The following is a 21,882-nucleotide window of genomic DNA, read 5'->3' as shown; positions in this document are numbered from 1 at the left end:
AAACAAGGAACAACTCAATTCCTAAAAGAATAAAAGTCAGTTTGGTGGTGGTGTTTCGCTAACAATATCAAATACAGAAAACGATAGAGCCAAAATAGATTCATCATCAGTTCAGTATTAGGACTAGCATCATCCCTGCAACTTAAAGCTGTCCAATGTCTACGTCTGCTAGTGCGGTAATTAAAAAATCCCTCCTGCTGGTGGAAATTTGGCAGCAAAGCTTCTGAGGTTGCCTGTTCTTTGTACCTTTCTCTTTGGACATTTTACAGCCTACTAAGAGAAATCTCTTTGATTCCCCTTCCTGCTGGTACTTTAATAAAAGCATAGAGACTGCTATTCTAAATACACAAGTCCAATTTAAACAAGGGGTTATACTACTGAGTAAATAGATTTTGGTTATTTAAATGCTTTTTTAAAAAACAAATCTGTGTTGCAAGCTTTTTTTTCCTTTTAACCTCCCCTATTATTAACCATTTGTGTGATCCATTTTCTTTTCTGCCTGAAAACTCCTGCACAATGGGGTCTCTCCTCTGGCTAATAAAACATTTTCTTCATCACACGCAAGAATTTCGATTGGGCAAGACACCCTTTGCAGCACTGCATCCAAGGGGGAAGGAAGGAATTGATAGGAAAATGCTGTCATACCTTGCTAGAGAGGCACTAGCTAAACGGTTTCCAATTGCTCAGGAGCAACTTGCTAAAAAAATAGCTAGCATAAATATTACTGATGCTATACTTTACTGATGCTGCCCTTATCTGTTTATTTTTAGCTCAATACCTCACATAATTTTCCAAGAAATGATAGGCAGGAACCTCTGAGTTTGAAGCCTCTGATTCTTGGCTATATTTTGAAGCAGGAGGGGATAAGTTCTTCCTGGCTATCAAGTAACATTAGGAATAAATTGCTCTGATGTTCTTTTGACAAGTAACTTGACCGATTTTACACTGTGCCCTTAAAATGGATAGGAATGCCCAATTTGGCAGTTACTACATTCATGTCAAAGTGCAACTTAATAGTATGACCAACAGATATATGTTGTTACAGAGGACTGACAAGACAAAAGACTGGGAAATTTAAGAGCATCATTTGAAGGGATGAAAGTATAAGACTTGTAAAATGAATGAAGGCTCCCATTTTCTCTAGTATTACCTTGCAACTCCATTACATCAAAATTCCGTGTCTAAGGCATGGCAGGGCCTGATTTCTTATATAAATCAATTTTTTTCTCCTCTGCCCTACAAATCTGGGTTATACTAAAATGACCATGTCATGTTTCCCAAAACAGACTTATTATGCTTTTTAGAGAAATAATTCTTCAGTAAAGCAAAGCTGATGGAATCTAGAAGAGGGGGATTCGACTATACAAAATATAGTTTTGAGGAGGAGGGATTGACGATAAACATCAGGGAACAGTTATACAGTAGAAGAAACCTGCTCATGTTCTCAGAATCACAGAGTCTGAAGAGGCCATTCAGGCCATCTTACAGTCAGTTGATGTCAACCCTCCAAGGCAGATCAAACTTGGAAACCAAAGACATACAAGCTAATACTACTGTTATTATAAGGTTATAGCAACAGAATCTTGCAAGTTTGGATGAGTTTCCCCCCTCTCTTTTTTTCTTCATGAGAACTAGGGAGGGTCATGTCTGCTATGCTTTCTCAAATTACAGTTCTGCCTCAGATTCAGATCTCTTTCATCTGACCACTGTCTTGGTCTTCCTCTTGTACATCTGTCCTTATCAGTGTAGGAACCTTCACTATAGCTTCTCTGACAGCTGTCCACCCTCAGCTTAAACTCATCAGGTGAGAGGAAGCCTACTACCTCCTTAGGTCATTGGTCCCACTCTTGAATGGCTCTTTTATAAAGTTTTTCCTAACTTTCCATTGAAATCTGCCTTCCTTACCTAAGACCTTTATCCTGCACTTCTCTCCCACAGAAACATAGTACAGTGGAGTTATCATGAAGGACCTTCTTCTACACCAGAGGCAGGCATCCAAACAGAAGTTATCTTGGTCTGGAAGCAGAGCTAAAATAAATTAAAAAATAGGCAATGTTTGCTTCTGATAGGAGGAGATACCTCCTTTCCCAATTTGGGAATGACAAGCCAGAAATAAGACTCAGAGGGTTGAGAACTTGAGAAATATAGGAAAAAAGAAACTTGAAACTGTGAACATTTAGCTGTAAACACTGATGGATCCCCTTCTCTCTCTCTCTTTAATGTTTGGGTGAGCTGGATGCTGTATCTCACTTGTAGAAAAAGTACTTCCATGGTTAAGTCCAATGTATTGGTTTCCTATAGTGGAGTCAGAATATCCAATAGTGGGACATACCAGAGTTGTCTCTGGGGATGTTATCTTACAATCAGTCCCTGCTGGGAATGATTTGTCTACAGTCCTGCTGAAGGAGGCTTTTATCGAGGAGGACATGAAAGACCATTTGGCAACCCTACAGATATCTGCCACAGGTACATTAATATTGAGGTGGCTAGTGTTGTTGTGCTTCTGATAGAATGAACCACACTTCCCTGTGGTGCAAACTTATTCTGGGTCTCATAGTTTAGTTTGATGCCAGTCTTGATCCACTTGGAGGCCATGGTCAGTGAAGCTTTGTAGTCTAAATACAGTGTTGAAAGGAAGCCAACTGAAGCTCCGTATTCCTGCTCTGCTTAGGTAGTTTTTGATTGCTTGCCAGATGTTCAGTGTGTGCCAATCTCCCTTTAATTGGAACTGGGCAAAAAGAAGAGAGGATTACTTCCAGGCTGTAGCGACAAACCACATTCACTTGTCATGAAGGTTGGGTCTAAGCAGAGTGCTAACTGGAGGATACAGAACTCTTTTCTCGACCAAGAGCATCTGTTTCTGACACGCCCCTGGCAGACCTTAAGGCTACAACGAATGTTACTTTCCAAATCAGGTCCTCTAAGTTTAACATTGCAAGAAATTGTAAACAGTTCTCCTGCAAAAATGAAGAACAACCATTTATGTCCCTCCAACTGTTTCAAAGAAGACTGGGAAGCTGTTATGACATGTCCCTTTGTTATGACATGTCCTGTTATGACATGTCCCACCCTTGGATTTAAAAATAAAAAAAGAAGAGAGAAAAATGTGGCCCAATCGGATTGGCTCTACTATCAGTAAAGTCTGGGGAATGTACTTATACCCCCCCTGTTCTGTCCTGTTTTCCACCACCATCCCTTGTGGCCTCTGGGGGTGAAGAATAAACAGGAGACAGAATACCTAGAAAAGCTATCTCTTGGGCTTCATCTCTATTTTGAAATGAGGAAAATAATTAATTACTCGGCTAACCCTCTCAGCTGTTTGGACACATTTGTGTCCCACAGCTGTTGGGAGAGTTAGCTTTACCTCAAAGAGCCCTGACCCATTTTACACTAAAATCAACCTCCTCTAGATTAGTTGCCAGAGTTAGTCGACTGGATTAGAGTACTGTATTCATTAACTCAGTTAACTGTATCAAGGAAACAGGGCTTACACTAGTCTTAGGAGCTTGGGAATTAGAAGGAACAGGGAAGAGCATATAATAGATCTTGATGGCAGTGGGGACATTTATACTAAATTTAATAGAATTTGGTGTGAACCTGTAAAACACACCTGCCAATTGCTGAGTCACCCAACCTGACACAATCAGATTACAGCACATTGGCATTTCATTAAAAGAGCTTGAAGAATTTGATTACGTGGAGGTGAAACACCATAATCTCTGGTGAATCATGTCCAGTCACATACCAGAGCGGAAGCATTTTGTAGTTAAATATTGTCCAGAATTATCTATAAAAAAATGGGAGTGTGACTAAAATCATTAAGCAGGATTAAGTGATATGACAGCAAAGCTCAAACAAGGGTGCAATTAAGCTCTTGTATTTATCTCAGGCCTCCTTTCTTGCAATTAGATGTCTACCAATCTTGCAATTGGTAGGAATGAAAAAAAAGGGAGACAAAGCGTATGCAAATAGAGAACACAATTTTGCTTGAGACATAGCAGCCACAAAATGAGAAGGATGATTAACTGTAATGCTGCCTTGTCTCATCAGACCTAATGCCAACATCCTGTCTTTGAGAACTTTATTAATTCCTATTTGTTTCTCAGGAAACCCTGCAACTTGGCATCGGCAACTCTGAGCCAAGCTATCCCTGAAGCTGTGCCACTTAATCAGAAGGGTGAATCATAAGCAGATACATATCTTCCACTTGGGGATTGTTCTACATTTAAGAAAAAGTGTGTGTGCACCTTCGAGTCAGTTTTTGACTCCTGCTGACTGCCTGAACTAGTCCCTGCAGTTTTCTTGGCAAGGTATTTCAGAAGTAGTTTGCCATTGCCTCCTTCCCAGGGATAAGTGTGACTGGCCCAAGGTCACCCAGCTGGTTTTGTGCCTAAGGCCCGACTAGAACTCACGGTCTCCCCGTTCTAGCCCAGTGCCTTAACCACTACACCAAACTGACTCTTTCTAAGAATATGAGGATAATTTAATATTATTTCTATTCGTAACTTAGCCTGTCCTTTTTTTTTAATGCCACTACAGTATTGACTTTAACAGCCAAACATTTCAGAGGACAATCTTGGAGGACAAGGGTCACAGTTTATCTACCTTTATCTTCTGAAGGCCACAAGGGATGTGCGAATGATGTGGTATCTCAGGAAGGTGTTGCGCTTGCATTTTTGGCCTTTTTAATTTGAATTTTTGAGGGCTCAATGGGTGTGTGGTGGTGGGGGACTATTAGTAAAATATTTGAAGCTTAATGGAGTGTGGAAGCCAAAAATATCAACTGACTGACTATTCTGAATTTTGGCACAATGATCTTGAGAGGTTTGTGGTGGATGTGAAATTGGTGCTGTGGGATGCAACTGGCTTATTCCTGTGATTAGTTAACTTCATAAAGTTATTTTCCTTTGCTCTCCATACATTGGTTTCTACTGAGGCTAATGAGAAACCTAGAACCCAACAGAAGAGGTAAAGCTGGGCTATACTTTTCTTGGCAATCCTGTTCATACACTTGTCCTTGCAGAGCTCTTTTGTTGCAGAAAAAGTCAGAAGGGTCTGCGTTCTATACATTCCTGGAGTCAAGAACTGTCATGTTGCTCATTTCAATGTTCTGTTAACATTGTAACGTTTCACATGTCAATTCATTTTCCGTGTATACTCGCTTGGCTCGTTTGGGGTTTTTCCATTCCTGCGCTCTTTGTTTTCGATCTGTGGAATGTATGTTTGGGTTTGCAATCCTGTTCAAGGTTACTTTCCCAGGCGTGTGTAACGGTTCCTAACACCTGGGAGGGGGTGCGTGCTGACGAGCGCTTGGGGCGGAACTGGATTGAAGGCAAGGCTTTTAAAGTTTGTATTTGGCGCGCTTTTGCTCATTCTCAGCTTTCTCTGTATTTGCATACTATTCCTTTAATAAATCAGTTATCTTTAAGCCCGAGCTTGTGAGACTGAGTATTTGGGATTAGGCAACCATTACAAGAACCCATTTTATTCTAGAAAAATCAGCAGACACTTAGGAGATTGCTTAAATAGAAATAACTTCTTAGAGGCCTGCAGGGTGGTCAGAATCAAATAACTCAAACAGTTCCTCCACTGATTAAATTAAAGAGACTATGCCCTCTCCAGTCATTGCATCTTTTTATTTTGCACATCTATCAACTTGTCTTCCATAGCATTGATTTGTATTATTCAGTCAAGCAGCCAAAAACCTTACTTAAGGCTTCATGTAACATGTTATTACATTATTATTAGCTTGCCTTGCCCCATCCTTGACACAGCCACTAAATTATTTGTATCCCTGATAAACAGTGAAAGTAAAGGTTCCTTCATATTAAGCTAAACTGCTGGTAACATCATGGACGCATCCATGCAATTTTATTGGCAGCAATATAGAAGTGCTTTGCCATGCTTCTTCTGGGATTCTTTGATTTCCTGATCTTGCCTACAGTCCCAGTATTTCCCCAAGGTTTCCCATCCAAGTACTCATGAGATCCAGTTCTGCTTAGCTTCTGAGTCCAAACGACGTAAGCAAGGGACTGACATTAGTACGGTATCCCAGACCTGCCCTTCTGTACAGAAACCACTTATTTCTTCTCATCTAGGTATGCACCCTAGGTGGGTTTCCAGCTCAGCATGAAATTTAACCTGTGATTCACCTGTTCTCCAAAAGCATTCCTCTTAGTACTGCTCCCATTGTATTCTGGTGCTTAACCCACCTTCCAGATTATGAGACACCACCATTCTTTTGTTTTTCAATCATACTGCTTTATTTCTTAAATCTTACCTTTAACTGCCACCTCTCAAGAAATCCAGTCATTACGTTACACATTAGAGTTAATTACCAGAGCTAATTTAATTACTGACACAGAAATAGATAGCTTCTAAAACCAAATAGTTACATCCTACTCCATCAAAATACCACTTCTTTTCCTGAATAAGTTCATTATTTCATTTGCCCAGAGAGAATACTTTGTCACATACACTCAAAGCAAACATTTGCCTCTTGTAAAGTCTAAAAACCACAATAGTTTTGTAAGAAGAGAACATAACTAATGGGTTTATATAAAAACAAACAAACAAATATGAGAATTTTCAGTTCTAGGTTGGGTTTGAAGGTGGGTTTATACTCTGCTTGTTCCATATAGACTTCTACATAATGAGTTGAAGGCACGAGGCTGCATCAAAATTAAGCTGACCATATTTCCTTGAGACAAAAATGGGACATTGGTATGGTAAAACAGGACGGGGTTAAAAATGGGACATTGGGATGGCAAAACAGGGCAGGGCTGGTGATAGGCTGGATCAGCAGGCAAGAACTTCTCCGGTTTTCTCGGGCTGGGAATCTTCAGACTCCTTCATTTGCGAGAGGCAAGGCTGGGCTGATGTCATGAGTAAGGATGGCGAGCAGGGGGCTCCCATCCAGGCTGTAAAGCGCATGCGTAGTACTGAGGAATTAGGTATCCATTCAAAGAGACGCAGATCGGGCCTGCCTTAGCCTTTGGGGTTTATCTGTCTGGGTTTTTCCCACGCTTCTTCAGTTTGTTAGGATTTTCTGTTATGTAGCAGTAATAAAACACTAGAGACCTATTCCTTGTCTCAGCGTGGTTCCTGGCTGTTAGGACATCTGGAGAGTCTAGTGAACAGTTGTCCCTGACAAGCTGTTCCTCCTCTGACTGTGCTTTGACGTTCTTTTCTCCCTGCCATTTCAAGGCAGAAGCCAATCGGCTCGCCCTTTGATCGCCACCTATCAGCTGATCCTGTTTTTTTTTTAGGTTTCCCGCCACATTGAGCTCTGCAGCTTTTTTCCTGGTTTCTGCTGAGCTCCCCCTCCTTCCACTCAAAGTCAGACTGCATTCTGACACATTCGCAGGAACTTTCATATTTTTAAGTAAGGTTTTTAAGAAAACAGGACAAAATGGACATTTATATTAAAACGACGGGACAGTCTGGAAATGTTAAAAAACAGGACTGTCCCATTCAAAACGGGACGTACGGTCAGCCTAATCAAAATGAATGACACCACGGGTGCATGTCATTCAGCACTGATTACTCCTAACTAAGAATTGCTCCCCAAGTATTCCTCCAATCTTTCTGCCTAGGATCCTGAAATCCAAGCTATTCAAAACAAGTCTGCCATCACTGAGTTACTTGATCACTCTTTGAAAGAACAAACTGCCAAAACATGAAATCTTGCAAAAGTCCACTTGGAAGTATTTCACTTAGAGGAACTGGGAATAAAGAAGGCAACAAGGTAAACTCTAGCAACATTTTTCTTTGCTTTAAAAAAAAAAGTGAAGCTGGTGCCAGAAAATATCAAAACATAAGCAACAACCCCACTGGCATATTGTACAAATGAAGTCCCTCACAGATTTTTCATTGCTGCCCACTGCTCAGCCTTCTTCAGATTCCGCAGGATTGTAAACAAGGAATCACAGGGGTCAAGGAAAAACACCATTACAAGGGGGTAAAGAAAAGGAACAAACAAACCTACTAAGCACAGCATCAGCATAGCTCAAAGAAAAAGATTCTTTGTGGGTATGAAAGGAATAAAGGAATTCTAACTTCACTGAAACATAATTTAACGAGGACAGAGAGGAGCCAATGGTAATCAACAAGGAGGAAATAGCCATTATTTTTCTAAGAGCATCCTGATAATATAAATATTGCAATGTACAATTCTGTGTGTCCGAATACAGGGTTCATTGTTTCTATATTCTACAACTGCATTCATACAAAGTCAAAATGGATGTTGCCTGACTTTCAAAATAAATATAGTGTCAACTCAAGAGCCAACTAATGTATAATCCAGTGTTTTTCAAGCTTGGCAACTTTAAGATGTGTGGACTTCAACTCCCAGAATTCCCCAGCCAGCAAGCTACAATCATAGAACAAACCAATGTACAAATCACTGCGGTTTATTCAGAAACACAGATTCAAACGAACCCAGGGCCTAAATCACCCTAGCATATGATGTGTCCTTATCATAGCACAAGTTTAAGTACTGCAATATGTCTCTGGCAGAGCCATTTCAAGTCTGATCCAAATGACAAGGGATGTGATGAATATGAATCTTTTAAAATGTAAGCCACCCACAGTTATTTTGGAGTCTGATGCCCTTGAAATGAAATACATAACATAACAAAATGGGATGTTTTAAAATATTTTACAGCTGCATTCATACAAAGTCAAAATGAACATTGCCTGACTTCCAAAATAAATATTTTAAAACATCCCATTTTCTTCTCGGAAGTGTTGCCCTTGAATGTTCACACATTTTTGACATAAAACACCACTGCTAGACACACAATGGGACGCGGTGGCGCTGCGGGTTAAACCGCTGAGCTGTCGATCGGAAGGTCGGCGGTTCGAAACCGCGCGGCGGGGTGAGCTCCCGTTGTTAATCCCAGCTCCTGCACACCAAGCAGTTCGAAAACATGCAAATGTGAGTAGATTAATTGGTACCGCTTCGGCGGGAAGGTAACGGCGTTCTGTGAGTCATGCTGGCCACATGACCCGGAAGTGTCCTATGGACGCCGGCTCCAAGGCTTAGAAACGGAGATGAGCACCCCCCCCTAGAGTCGGACTCGACTGGACTTTACGTCAAGGGAAACCTTTACCTTTACCTTAGACACACAAAGAGATCAACCAGGCCATTAGTTAGGTAGATGTCAGCCCTATCAGGTAGGCCAGAATAAGAAACCAATGCCATAAAGGCCAGGACTACTTTTATTGTAACAGTTATAACAACAGACTCTTGCAATTTTGGACATGCTTCCCTCCTCCCTCCCTTTATTTTGGTGTGAACTACGGAAGGGCTTGTCTGAGACATCTACTCAAATTCAGACTTTTTTGGAATGGGCACTTGTCAGATCATTGCTCTTCCTCCTGACTTTCAAGGCCATTCCCTATGCCCTCTACACTGGCATACTATTTTGTACGCTAGCTAGCAGTGATTCTCTGGGCTCCCTAACCCCAAATCTGTCCTACAACTGGAGATTCTCTCAGCTAGGGAGGGAAAATCTGAACCTGGAACTGTACATATACTATAAACATGCTTTAAGAGAGCTATGGGACCTTCCACAAAAATCACAAAACACAAAGATGTAAATGGTATGCTTGATACTTAACTAGTTATAGGGATCTCATTACAGTAGTGTTTTATTTAAAAGCTTTGGACCTCAGTGGCAAAAGACATTTTAAAAATTTGGCTGCACTGTTTAGGTACTGCACAATAAAATGAAAAGAATAAAAGGCCAGCATTATCGTATGCTCCTGCCTGCTAAAAATAGACAGATCTGTGAAATTATCTGTGCACTGCCTAAGAACATAATGCAAGCCAGCATCTTAATGTATCAATAAACACCAGTAGACTTATCTGGGGCATTCACAATGTTCTGTGAACCACTGATCTAGGAGAAAGTACTATTATTCAAAGGAGCTGTAAATTATAATAATCTTTAAGAAATCTATGGTATTTCAAGATTTTAAAACGTGATATGACTTAAATGTTTCACCTTAAAATGTTAATTTAACACGATTGTAAGAATGTCTTAGTGGAGTCTTAGAGGTTTAAAAAATATAAAGTAAACAAGTAAATAAATTTTAGTACTTGTGAAGTTTAATAGGACTGTGCATTAATGTTTAAGAGCTGACTCCATTCAGAAGCCTGAAGAAGACAGGCTGCTTTAATGAACAGCAAAGGGGTACTGCGCTCACATGAGATCTGAAGCACTTCTGAATCACTATCAAAATGTGCATAGCTCTAACTTTTAATGTTCAAAAGCTTTTCTCCAAATCCTAAGCAGCTCATTCTACATTGCTCATGTTTTTCAAAGCTTTTGTATCTGTGATAAATCTCCATACTTTATAACTCAAACACATTAGTTAATATGCATTTATTAAGGAATGTTTGTGCAACAATTTCAATAAACAAAACAAACATACTCTGGGATAAAAAAATGGGTGCCCTTTTCCAGCTTTCCCTGGTCCATTTCCATGGGTTCTTCCAAGAACGGTACTGAAACATGATTCCCAATCTATGAGATTTACAAGTCCTGTTCCCAAAGAGACTTATGTTCCTAGAACACCATCCGAGTTTGCTAATCTATTAGGAGCTCAAAGTTTGAATGGACAGAGAGATTTAATAACCTGATGACTAGAGCATCCAAAGGTGATAATGGATACATATCAGACATCACAGAAACAACACTTGGAATGTTCACATTAGCTTGCTGACAGAAGATTCTTCTCAAATGGGTCAGATTTAGCAGGTGGTCTTCAAGCGTGCAATAGTTAAGTGCAGAAAATAAAAATGATTGACTTTGTATATGAGCTAGCTTTGTGCACCAGCTCATGCAGACAATATATCTGAGAATGCAGACATACAACCAGTTGAGCAATAAAACCCAGAATAAAAACCAGCCTGAAAAAACAACCTTCTCATCCAGTTTTAATTTATTATGACTGAACCCAACTATCACATCTGCTTCATATTTTCAAGGAATTTTCAATTCTGTATTGTTTGGGGCAAAGAAAAACTGACCAAGATCTGTGATCATGATGATTAGTATCTTACTCCCTCATCCCTCAAACATGAAGCCCAATTTGTCCTAGATTCAAATTGATTCAAATGGTATATCCATTAGAACACAATGATTCCTTTCTTCCCTCTAGTAAACACTACTAGTACTAGGTTGCTCAGTACTTGGCTCTGAATCCTGATCTAGTTTTGGCTCCAAACTTGGAGTTCGTTTTAGGAAAGAGCTTACCAAAAACAATTTGGTCCAAAAACAGTAGCAAGGTTGGAAACAGTCATCTTGTTCTCAGAGTGATGCTCAGCAACCCTTTTCAGGAAGTGGCAAAGATACTTAAGGAGACAATAGTGAGTCTCAGGCATCTGCCTCAGAAGGTCTCTTAAATCACTAGTCTCCAGACCATACTTCTGGCTGGCTGTAAAAAGAGAAAGAAAACATGATATGCAAGGCTATACCTATTCTGTGGTACAAGTCAATGGAAGTAGTAGAAATGAAGCAGAATTGAACTAAAAGGAAAATGAATGGATAGTAATGTGAAGATTATCATCAAAGGAAATTTCTTAACCAAACTACAAATTCATCAGCCCAGCACTAGTTCAGCTACTCTTTCTAGTATCAGGCAAAGTTCTTTCACATCACCTGCTATTATGTTTTCTTTTCTTTTCTAATAGGAGGTACCAAGGATTGCACCTGTCCTTTTCTGTAGGAAAAGCTCACCCTCCATTTATCATCCTGAGCAACTAATATGGGTGAGGAGGAAAGAACTGGGTGTGAATGAAGGAATTCATAACTTACAGTTGAATATAAAACAGCACGGGTCATGCAGAGTTTTCAAGCTGCAGGAAATCTTCTTCTTCACTTTGAATGTTGAGAGCATGTCCTAAGCCTTCCAAAAATGGCTACATTACTGAACGTGGCCAGCTGTTAAAATACCCATTTGCCAGAAGACAAGGTGGTGAGTTTTCTCTCCGTCAATTACCCTGAGTCCATCAGGATGGTACCCAATCATTTTAGATTGTCTTTTTTTCCAGGTGGATGGTCTCACTTCTAAACACAGCACTGGGCTACACACAACCATCAATATATTTCCCAATAATTCCTAGGATGACTCAGTGGCATTCTTGGAAATAAGGAGATTCTGGAGGCTCTGCAGAACACCAGATTCCTTAATAAATGGGGGCAAAAAGCTTAATAGGCAGCAACATAATTGCCTAAAACTGGTTGACTTACATAGTACATATCTAGACAGTTCAAGGTCTGATTTTGAAAAAATGCAATTTCATTGATTTTAACCCTCACTACATGTTTCCCATCCTTCTCTTTAAAATGCTGCAGAACTCCTTGGGAATATATCAAAGACTGCCATGATGCTTCTCACGCTATTTTTTCTCCGTCCCACTTCCATTTTTCTCCAATTGCAGTTTGATATGACATTTGAACCTGCTTAACATCTTGTCTCTAAACTATAGCCTGTAAATCGTCTTCAAACCATGATTGTGCAGTATGGGTTAGCTGTAACTTGCTCAAATGTCATGCCAAACTAGGCCTAGAGAAACACACATACAAAACATGCAAGGAGGAAAAGTTCAAGTTCACAGCAAGTTCCTGAGCCTTTAAGCCATGAATGGGGAAGTTGGATTAGTGACAATCAAAGCTGGAATTGGATGATTGTGGTATATCTATCTCTTCCATTGTTCTACAGGATACTGCATTAAATGAAAAGGCAAAGCCCGGCCTACTGAATTCAACTTCTTCAACATAAACCAAATAAACAGTATGACTATAGCTCTCTTGACTACAAAGTACTTCTATTTTGAAAAAGATTAGTATCTTGCTGGTTTTCACAAGATTATAAAGGGTCTTTGTTAAAATGGAAAAATACCAAATCAGCTGAAAAGTCAGCAGGAGCTTGTAAGAGGCAATTAGCTCTCCAAAGTATTTCCTAATCAGGTAGATAGCCAGAAAACCTGCTTCCTTATCAGAAAGATTGGATCCCAGGGCTCATAATTGAGTCTTTGTACTATTATTAATAAAGTTCATCACTAGGCAATTTATTTTAGTGGTGAAGAGCACTGGTCTGATGCATGTGTTACGCAAAGCCAGGATTTGAAAGCCATGATGGTTTGAACAAGTCTCAGTGGTTTGGTTCACGCTCAGTGCTAAGTCATACAATGCTAAGCCTCCCAGAGTCATCGGGAGTTGGGTGGCATACAAATTTGATAAATAATACTCTTTTGGTTCATACTGATTTTGCTAAGCAAAATCAACCAGCATTGTGTGCCAACCTGACCTTGGTATCCTTAAAGTAACCTACATGTTTATAACTCGTATTTGGATCTTCCTCAAGAAAATAAGACCAGTCCAACAAAATCTGACTTCACATCAATGGCCCTGGTGACTGGGGCACTCTCAGAGTAGAAGTCTACAAATCAGGAGGGTGCCCAGGTTGGGAAATACTGAGCTAGATAGACCATTGGTCTGACTTGTGGGGGAAAAAAGGCATTTTTTTCTTAACTTTGGGAAGGAAAGGAGGAGGCATGTATCCTTATGAAAATACGAAAGTGCATTACTCTGGTCCACCTCACACCTAAAACTAAGCCAAGATTTCTTAACATGGATTTGCTGAAAAAGCATTCTAGCCTGGCTTTCCATATAACATTAAACTAATATGACTGGGTTTGCACATCACACTGTGTTTGCCAAAAACAAAGCAAGCAGTGGTTCCACACTGGGGGTGGTAAGGGGGAGAGAATGATAAAAGCAGTGTTGTGCAATAAGTCCCACCCCTTTCTTATGTGGGTTGTGATGCTGCATGCACACCTGAGAGGGATGGAACTTGTGGCATGGCATTGCTGTCACCATTTGGACAAAAGCAGGACAATTCTGCATATGTCCATGGTAGGAGCCCCACAAGTCAGACCAATGGTCTATCTAGCTCAGTATTTCCCAACCTGGGCACCCTCCTGATTTGTAGACTTCTACTCTGAGAGTGCCCCAGTCACCAGGGCCATTGATGTGAAGTCAGATTTTTGTGAATTCTCAATTCTCAGCAAAATCTGTCTTACTATTTCTGAAAAGGAATTTGTGTAGAGAAGGGGCATAGTTCATTTGATCTTCCAGAGCTTATGCATTTGTGTATTTCTTCAGTATAGTTTCCTTTAGGTTCATGGTGGAAAAGTCACTGTTGGCCTTCTAACCCATTTCCTAAATTACTGCTTATTTCTTCTGTAAACAGTGCATGAGCAAATGTTCCTTTATTGTTATTACTCGGGTAGTGCAATACAAAACCAAATTTTGTTGAGCGGTACGTATTTATGGAAACAAACACTGTATTTGTAACCTTGATGTTATCAAAACACAAGCCTGAGAACAAGGAACAAACAGGACTGAAAACTGAACCACAAGACAGCCAGGAATAGCAGTTAAGGCCATTTTTACTGCAAGGTTATGCTTGACCATGGATTGTGAGAGAGCAGCCATTTGTAGCCTCAATGTAAACAATTTGACATTTTGCAAATTAAACACAGGAATCTTTTAATGCAGAAGGAGGAAGAGAGGGAGGAGATTCACTGAGCAGTGACATGTTTTGCCCTCTTAGAATGAGGACGAAGAATCTGTGTTCAAATCATACTAGTTTTAATTGAACTGCTCTTTCCTACAAAATAATACTTCATAGGTAGAAAAATAAAGATTAGTTTAATGCTTTCTACATGGAAGCATCTGGCTATGCCTTAATGTGACCGGACTGGTTTGAACTTAGCAGCCATTCCAGTTGATGAACAATAGTGTATGTCTCAACCATGTCACTGTGGCTCAGCCATGGTTAAAACCAAGCGTGGCTTAGTACAGTGTGAATTAAGCCACCCAAAGGGTATACATACTGTAGTAAGCTGTAATACAGTTGGATTGTTTGCAACTTAGCATGTTATGTGGCTCAAGTGACTCTATTTTCTAAGTTATGCTTTATTGCTTACAGAGCTGCATAAACTAGCCGACTGTGGAATATTCAATAAACTATAAATAAGCAAACGTAGCTTAATGTGAAGCATGAGTAAAGCGAACAACTCAGTTCAGTTGGCACACAGAACAGTTCACATGAACAGTTCTGTCCTTATATTGTTCTGGACTGTTCTTAATTCTCCAAAAAGGTAATTTTTTCCTTTTAAGCTCTATTTGGAAATATAAGGGAACTCACTTAGGGTCTTCCAAAAGAAATGTATCTGCTCCACCATGCAGCTACTTGGTTGCTCAATCTGCAACATTCAAAATAGGCTGCTCCAAAGCAATCACTCTATTTAATTAAAGTTCCATATATACTGTAGGCTTATTCATCCATGTAATTTTGTTTTCCTGTGAATATGAATATTTTTAGGTGATGAATATGTCATACCGTTTCTGTTAAAGGGTTTCTAAAAAAATAATTGCATCTATCCTGCCAGAAGCAATGACACATATTTTTTTTTAAAAAACCATAAAAGTAGTGGACCACACAAGTAATATGTACAGGATGTATGTTTCATGAAAAATCACCTTGATAAAGCTGGATGAGTTTGGGGTAAATGGCAGAAGGAATCACTCGATCTGGCAGCTCCCGCAGAAATAACTTTAGCAAACTGGCTGCTGAGCTTACATCGCCCTCTGCAGCAAGATCTACTTGATCTCCACTCTCATACTTCACGCGTAGCTGTTCCACTGTTTTCAGGTTACCATTCACCCTGAAAAGACCTTCCTGACTGAGACCTGTAATTAGACACATGAAATGAGGGAAGACCATTGGCAGATCCCCTGGCCTGCATTAAAAATATATGGACAGAACAAGTGATGGTCAACTCATAAAACCAGCTCAGGCTGTACATCTAGTAGGTTGGAATGAGCACTAAAGGACTGGCCTGTGATTGTATTTTTTTAATGTCCTATTGGTGAAAAACTGCAACCAGGAAGTTAGTATAATGGAGAATGGACAATGCTACAAATTTTCTCCATAATGTTCAGAGGTAGGGAAAGAGCCTTCAAAGAATGTAGCTTCTTTTCCATTGGCCAGGGTCTGCAAAAGAACTACAGCTAAGGAAGAGGAATATCCCTAAACACATTGCTATTTAGAGGCTTGAGAAAAGTGTTTGAAACTTCTGTAACCAGAGTACAGTATATTTATTATACCATATACTGGAGCAGAGGGCAGAGGTTAAGAACAGCCTCTAAGATGCGAAGTCCAGTGTTCAAATCCCACTTGACTTACCCATTCATTAAGTGAGCTACAACCTCTCAATTCCATTCCATCAGCCATTTGGGTATGGTTGTAATGCCCCCTCTAACAAGGTTAATGTAAGAAGCCCTAGATATGCTAATTGTTGCAGAGCCAAGAAAAAAAAATTCAGAATGCACAGAAATCCCACTCTGCCATCTGCTGGACAACATGAAAATATTGTAGAAAAACAAGTTTGATTTCAGCTTTCTTTCATGCAGGAATTCAGTAAACAGAAACTTCCCTTATTAAGTAGCTGGTTCTTAAACTCAATTAAGGCTGTGTCATGCCAGTGTTGATTCTTTAGGAATCCTTCTTGCATTCCTGGTTTCCTAAGTTTGTATCTTTTATATGTGCTGGGCCTGCAACTCCCAATATTCACAGCCAGCAGGGGAACCTTAGAATTGTAGTTCTACAGATCTGGAGGAAAAAATAACCTAACAGCCTCACTGCATCAAGCCAAGGCCAGCCTTTAGTTTAGCATTTTGCTTCTCAGTGGCCAACCAAATGTTTCTCGGGAGCTCAGAAGCAGGAGCTGGAAGCATAACTTGCTCACTCCATGGTTTCCCTGAAGCTGGTGTTTGGAGCCTGGAGTCTCAATAACCTTGAGCATTCAAGATAACTTAAGATTCAAGTCTTAAATCTTGAATTTCACATGTCTTAAAGCTAGTTATCACTATCCCTTGTGCAATGAATTCTGTAGATTAATGTGAATAAGCAGTTTGTCTGCTCTCAATTTTCAAAAAAACAGCAGCAATAACTCCCTCTTTACTTTCTCTATGTTGTGTGTGATTTAATATATCTGAATTGTGTTTCTCTCACTCACCTTTGCTCTAACCCAGTGTTTCTCAAGCTCAGCAACTTTAAGATGTGTGGACTTCAACTCCCAGAATTCCCCAGCCAACCTTGAGGAATTTTAAACACATCTTAAAGTTGCTGAGCTTGAGAAACACTGGTCTAAGCTAAGGAGTCCCAAGGGTCTCTTTTGTAAGGTAAGCATTCAACCCCCCCTGATCATTTTGGTCACCTCTTCTCCACTACGGGTAACGCTGCTCTAAACCATCTGAACTTTTGTTCCTTTCTATGATTTACAGGTTATAAAATACTTGGCACCACTAAAATGCTCTTCCTGGGAAACCCTAGAGAAGAGAGGACATCTCACAGGCTGAAATGGGTGACAGCTGCCTGGATGACTTGGGGCCAGTCCCTCTCTTTCAACCCAACCTACCTCACAGAGTTATTGTTGGGAGAAAAATAGGAGGTGTGAGCATTAAAAACGTACACTGGCTTGAGTTGACCAAAAATAAAAGTGGAACAGAACAAAACATACTCATTTGTAGAGCAGCTGAAACCTGAGAGGTACAGTGAAGATCGCCATTTGCGACCTTCACTGCCAGCTTCTGACAAGCAATGTCAATGGGGAAGTTGGCAGGAGGTTGCAAACGGTGATCACGTGACCGTGGGATGCTGTGACCATGTGAGAAAGTTTTTTCTTTTTTTTTTTTTTTAAAGAGAAGGACTCTGCTAGTAGCTTACCGTGCCAAGACAGATATTCCACAATATCCCACACCACTGTTGGGATTCCACAGTTGCTCAGCCCCTCCTGCTGCATTTCCTGGAGACTGGCGCCAAAGAACTTCTGGCTACAGGTCCCCTTCTGTCTGCTCGGGGGTGGAACGGCAATCTTTTTCATATCTTCTTTAAGCCTGACCGCCGAATTACTTTGCTTGAAAGAACACAAGAAGAGAGAACAGTCCGTCAGAGTGATGACTGGAGGTGGCATGGCTCGACGACTCACTTCCTTCCACGTAAGCTGGAAGGACCAATCCTGTAAGTTTTATGGAACAGAAGCTTTCCCGAGTTCGAGATTCCAGGCAGGGCTTCTAAGAAGATCTGGGATAAATCATGCACAGATGTGCACACATGCAAACACACACCCTGGATATACAGGAAAAAGAAAGTCAATAGGAGTGGCCTAAATCCGTAGCCAAGCAACTGAGTGGATAACTTGGAAACATCCAAGCTACATCACCAGAGCAACTATGGGCGGAGCAGAAATTATACACACTCTGTGAATGGGAGCCGTCCCTCTGAAATACGAGTGTAAATATACTGTAATAGCAAAGGACAGATTAAATCTAACATGGTAACACAACACCAAAACATGGGTTTCTAATGCAGCAGTGCACAGACAGGAGCTGCAGTTTTCATGCTTGTGTGCAGTCTGCCTCATAGCAGAATGTCAGGCTGGTAGATTAAAAAAATTATCTCAGCGTCTCATTAGGGAAGGGCTGTAGATTAGAAGAAGAGCCCCTGCTTTACCGGCCAAGGATCCCAAGGTCATCCTCTGGCATCTCCAGGCTTGAGAGATGTAACTTTAGCCAAAAAAAAAAAAATCTCAGAATTGTTTCAGGACACTACACTCTGTGCTTGCAGCCATTTACAGCTGCTTCTATAAGCATCAATACTGCTGCCTCTATACTTGACACCAGATGTCCTGGCGAGAGGGAGGCCAGGCTCCCCACAGTAGAGCCAAATAGATCTATGCAGAGCCCACTATATCTAAGGAGGGGACAGAGGCAAGTGGGGCATACCCCATGCACCCATTCTATCCACACACCTCTGATTCCAATTACTTTGGAATCAATATTCAGTAATATTCCAAATCACTAAATGTGTATGCTGCCAAACTCCCAATGACTGTTTGTGTAAAAATATCCCAACAGTGATCTTAGCACCAAGTAGAGGGGTACCAATATTCTGCTACATAATATTCCAGTTTTTTTCAACCTCAGGAACTTTAAGGTGTGTGGACTTCAATTCCTAGAATTCCCCAGCCAGCATGGCTAGCTAGAATATTCCAACCCCAAAACTTGCTTTCCTACTTAGGAAAGGGTTCATTCAAAGTATTCCAGAAATGGGGTGACCCCAAATTGGCCTTGCTTTGAGATTGGATCACTCAGAACAGCTTATTTAGGGGTTGGAATGTGAAGGTTTTGTATACAGCCTCAGTCCTGATCCATGTATAAAAGGAAAAGACTTCTGAGTTGAGTTCAACTCCTGTGACTGCTTAGACATGTCCCTGTGGTTCTCTTGGTAAAAACAGGGAAGCAGTTTGCCAGTTACGGATGGATAGGATTTATATACCACTTCAGCCAGAATGACGCTAAGCAATATACATTAGAGCAACAATATATAATATACCAGCAGATATAAATAAAAACAATGCATTATATATAATTTTACATAAAATTAACTGGGATATTTTTTATTTTACTTTTTAGTTTAATCTACAGTGGGGGGATTTCCTAGTGGACTAATCAGGTCTGACTGTCCATGCTGGAACTAGCCGGGATCCAATACCCTTTCCTAATAAAAATTATAATTTTATATATAAATTATATATAATTTTAACATAAATTCCCTAGAAAGCAGATGCAATGATATTGTTTATCTGTATTTAGGAAATTGGACGCATTCCTTGGCTTTGCACTCTCATCTTGACACTCTCCCCATAGTCTCCCCTCTTCTGTTTCAAAGCTCCCTACAGTTACACCTTTATGTACATTCATTTTTGCACTAAGCATGCTGTGGTAAAGCAGCCCTAATCCTTGGCCATTACAGCAACCTTGGGATTGCATCAAACCACAGTTAGCAATAAATCTGATACCTATGTAAATCACCCACATAAAAAGCAGGTAAGACTATCAGAAAGAATACAGAATGTATTATCGTTTATGCAGTATTTTTTCCGCGTCTTATTGAATCCATTTCTTTCTAGAAAGAATGAACAGGCTACAGGGAACAGCAGTCTTCATATACCTGCCTGAAACATCTGTCTTGAATGAACAGTGTTTAAGACCCAGTAAAATCTTGTCTGCTTCTGATTGTTTAAAAAATGCTTCTGCAAAGAGACATCAAGTGGCCACATTTGTAATCACTGCTTCAAACAACTTCATCCTGCAGGCAGACGTGCATACGCTTGCTTTGGAGATCAACAGCCTGACAATTGCAATCACTTTTGTGAACAAAAGCACATCAAAAGAAAAGTAAAACATAAAAATCAGAAGCATACACAGAGGGCAAATCCTATTTAGAGCAGCAAACCACATTTCCCTCCTGCGTCTTCTTCTAAAACACAACAGGACTGGCCCTTGTGCAACTCGCTTAATTGTGAAACCACATGCTGCAAATTCCTGAACCGCAGGCCAGCACAGAAACATCTTTACAAAACAGCAATAAAAACCAACAGGAGTCAAACACCACCACCACCACAAAGCTGGAAGAGATCTGTTTTTAGTTCTCCAGGCAGGGTCACAAACCTCACTAAACAAATATATACAATGCACTGAGAATGGATTTCCCAGAGTCACGAAAACCCAAACAAGCAAACACCCTCCTTAACGTTAACGAGAGGAAACATTTGACACACAAGGCTGTCTTGCAATTTTTCTGAAGTCCTTATTATTATAATCTGATGGAAGGAGAAAAAGATGACAATTCTCTCCAACAATGAAATAAGGCAGGCTGCCTAACCCCAGCAGGGCAGCTAGAGTGAGTAACTATCTAGATCAGCGTTTCTCAACCTTGGCAGCTTTCAGCTGTGTGGACCTTGGCAACTCCCAGAATTCCCCAGCCAGCTTGGGGAGTTGCCAAGGTCCACACAGCTGAAAGTTGCCAAGGTTGAGAAACGCTGATCCAGAGGGTCGCCCCTTTGGATGGTTCATTTACTAACACAGCGAAAAGGTTCAAACACGCGCGCGCTTCAGCCCACGTCTCCCTGCTGCAGGATCGCTCGGCCGGCGTGCAAAGCACGCACACACGGCCTTCCTCCTCCTGCTCTCCACACGCACCAACCGCCATATCGAAGAGGCCGCCCGTACTCACACAGACGGCCAAGGCGCCCGCCCCCATGCTTTCCGAAGGGTCCGGCAGAAGCGATGCGCCCGGGAGGACAGCGGCGAGGAGGCGCTGGAGACCCCCGATCTTCCGCCTCCAGGCCAGAAAGGCGGTATCTCTCCGCCCGTAGGAGCGTTATCCCAGAGGTCCGCGACCCGCAGGCGTTGCTAAAACGTTGCCCCGCGAAGTTAAGGTTTGCGTCGTACGCGGGATACCCACGGCCGACACCAATAGCTTGTCCCCGAAATCTAAGTCGCCCTGGAAGTCACGTGACTCGGGGCTTAAAGTCGGCAACATGTTTCCCGGAAATTCCAGGGATTTCACGGCAGGCTGGCGTTGCGAGGCGTCCTGGAAGAAACTTCTCCGACTCCGTATTTTAATAAAAGGCATCAGCTGCCGCGAGCTGCGGCTGGATTCAGCAGATGCGGGGCGGGGGGGAACTGATGACTTTTTAGTAAGATCTGTTAGTCGGAAAAGATGCCACCTGACTCCTGATGCAAGGAAGGAGGGTCCTCCGAGGACGTGGGACCAGGCGGCGGTATTTCCATCCGAGAACCTGAGACGATGACCTGGTTTCTAAAGTTGTCCTCAGAAATCTGCCGGACTTCCGTTTTTAAAGGCAGTTGAGACCTTTTACTGTTCGTGTGAAGGTTCCGGTTCTTATATAGCTCTCACCCCTAACTTTTCTTCAGTACTCTGATAGTTTTATAA

At 41.1% G+C, this 21,882-nt stretch overlaps 1 protein-coding gene across 2 annotated transcripts in view; it reads right to left on the bottom strand.

The window, feature by feature from the left end:
- FAM13A (family with sequence similarity 13 member A) overlaps nucleotides 1–21,220 on the bottom strand; it is a 139,266-nt gene extending 118,046 nt beyond the window's left edge. The window contains exons 1-4 of one of the 2 annotated variants that reach the window (XM_063310395.1): nucleotides 21,160–21,220; nucleotides 17,809–17,998; nucleotides 15,561–15,770; nucleotides 11,265–11,445 (exon numbers count right to left, since the gene is read on the bottom strand). In XM_063310395.1, the coding sequence (XP_063166465.1) occupies nucleotides 11,265–11,445; nucleotides 15,561–15,770; nucleotides 17,809–17,998; nucleotides 21,160–21,186 (608 nt within the window). In that variant the 5' untranslated portion in view covers nucleotides 21,187–21,220. Of the gene's footprint in view, nucleotides 1–11,264; nucleotides 11,446–15,560; nucleotides 15,771–17,808; nucleotides 18,071–21,159 lie in introns of those variants that run through there. The other variant, XM_063310396.1, reaches the window with a different exon arrangement.
- Nucleotides 21,221–21,882: the final 662 nt, after the last annotated feature.

The sequence above is a fragment of the Candoia aspera genome, chromosome 8 (assembly GCF_035149785.1).
Source record: "Candoia aspera isolate rCanAsp1 chromosome 8, rCanAsp1.hap2, whole genome shotgun sequence".
NCBI classification, from domain to species: Eukaryota; Metazoa; Chordata; class Lepidosauria; order Squamata; family Boidae; genus Candoia; species Candoia aspera.
Note: the sequence above shows the minus strand (reverse complement) of the source record. Positions and strands in the feature narration are given on the sequence as shown.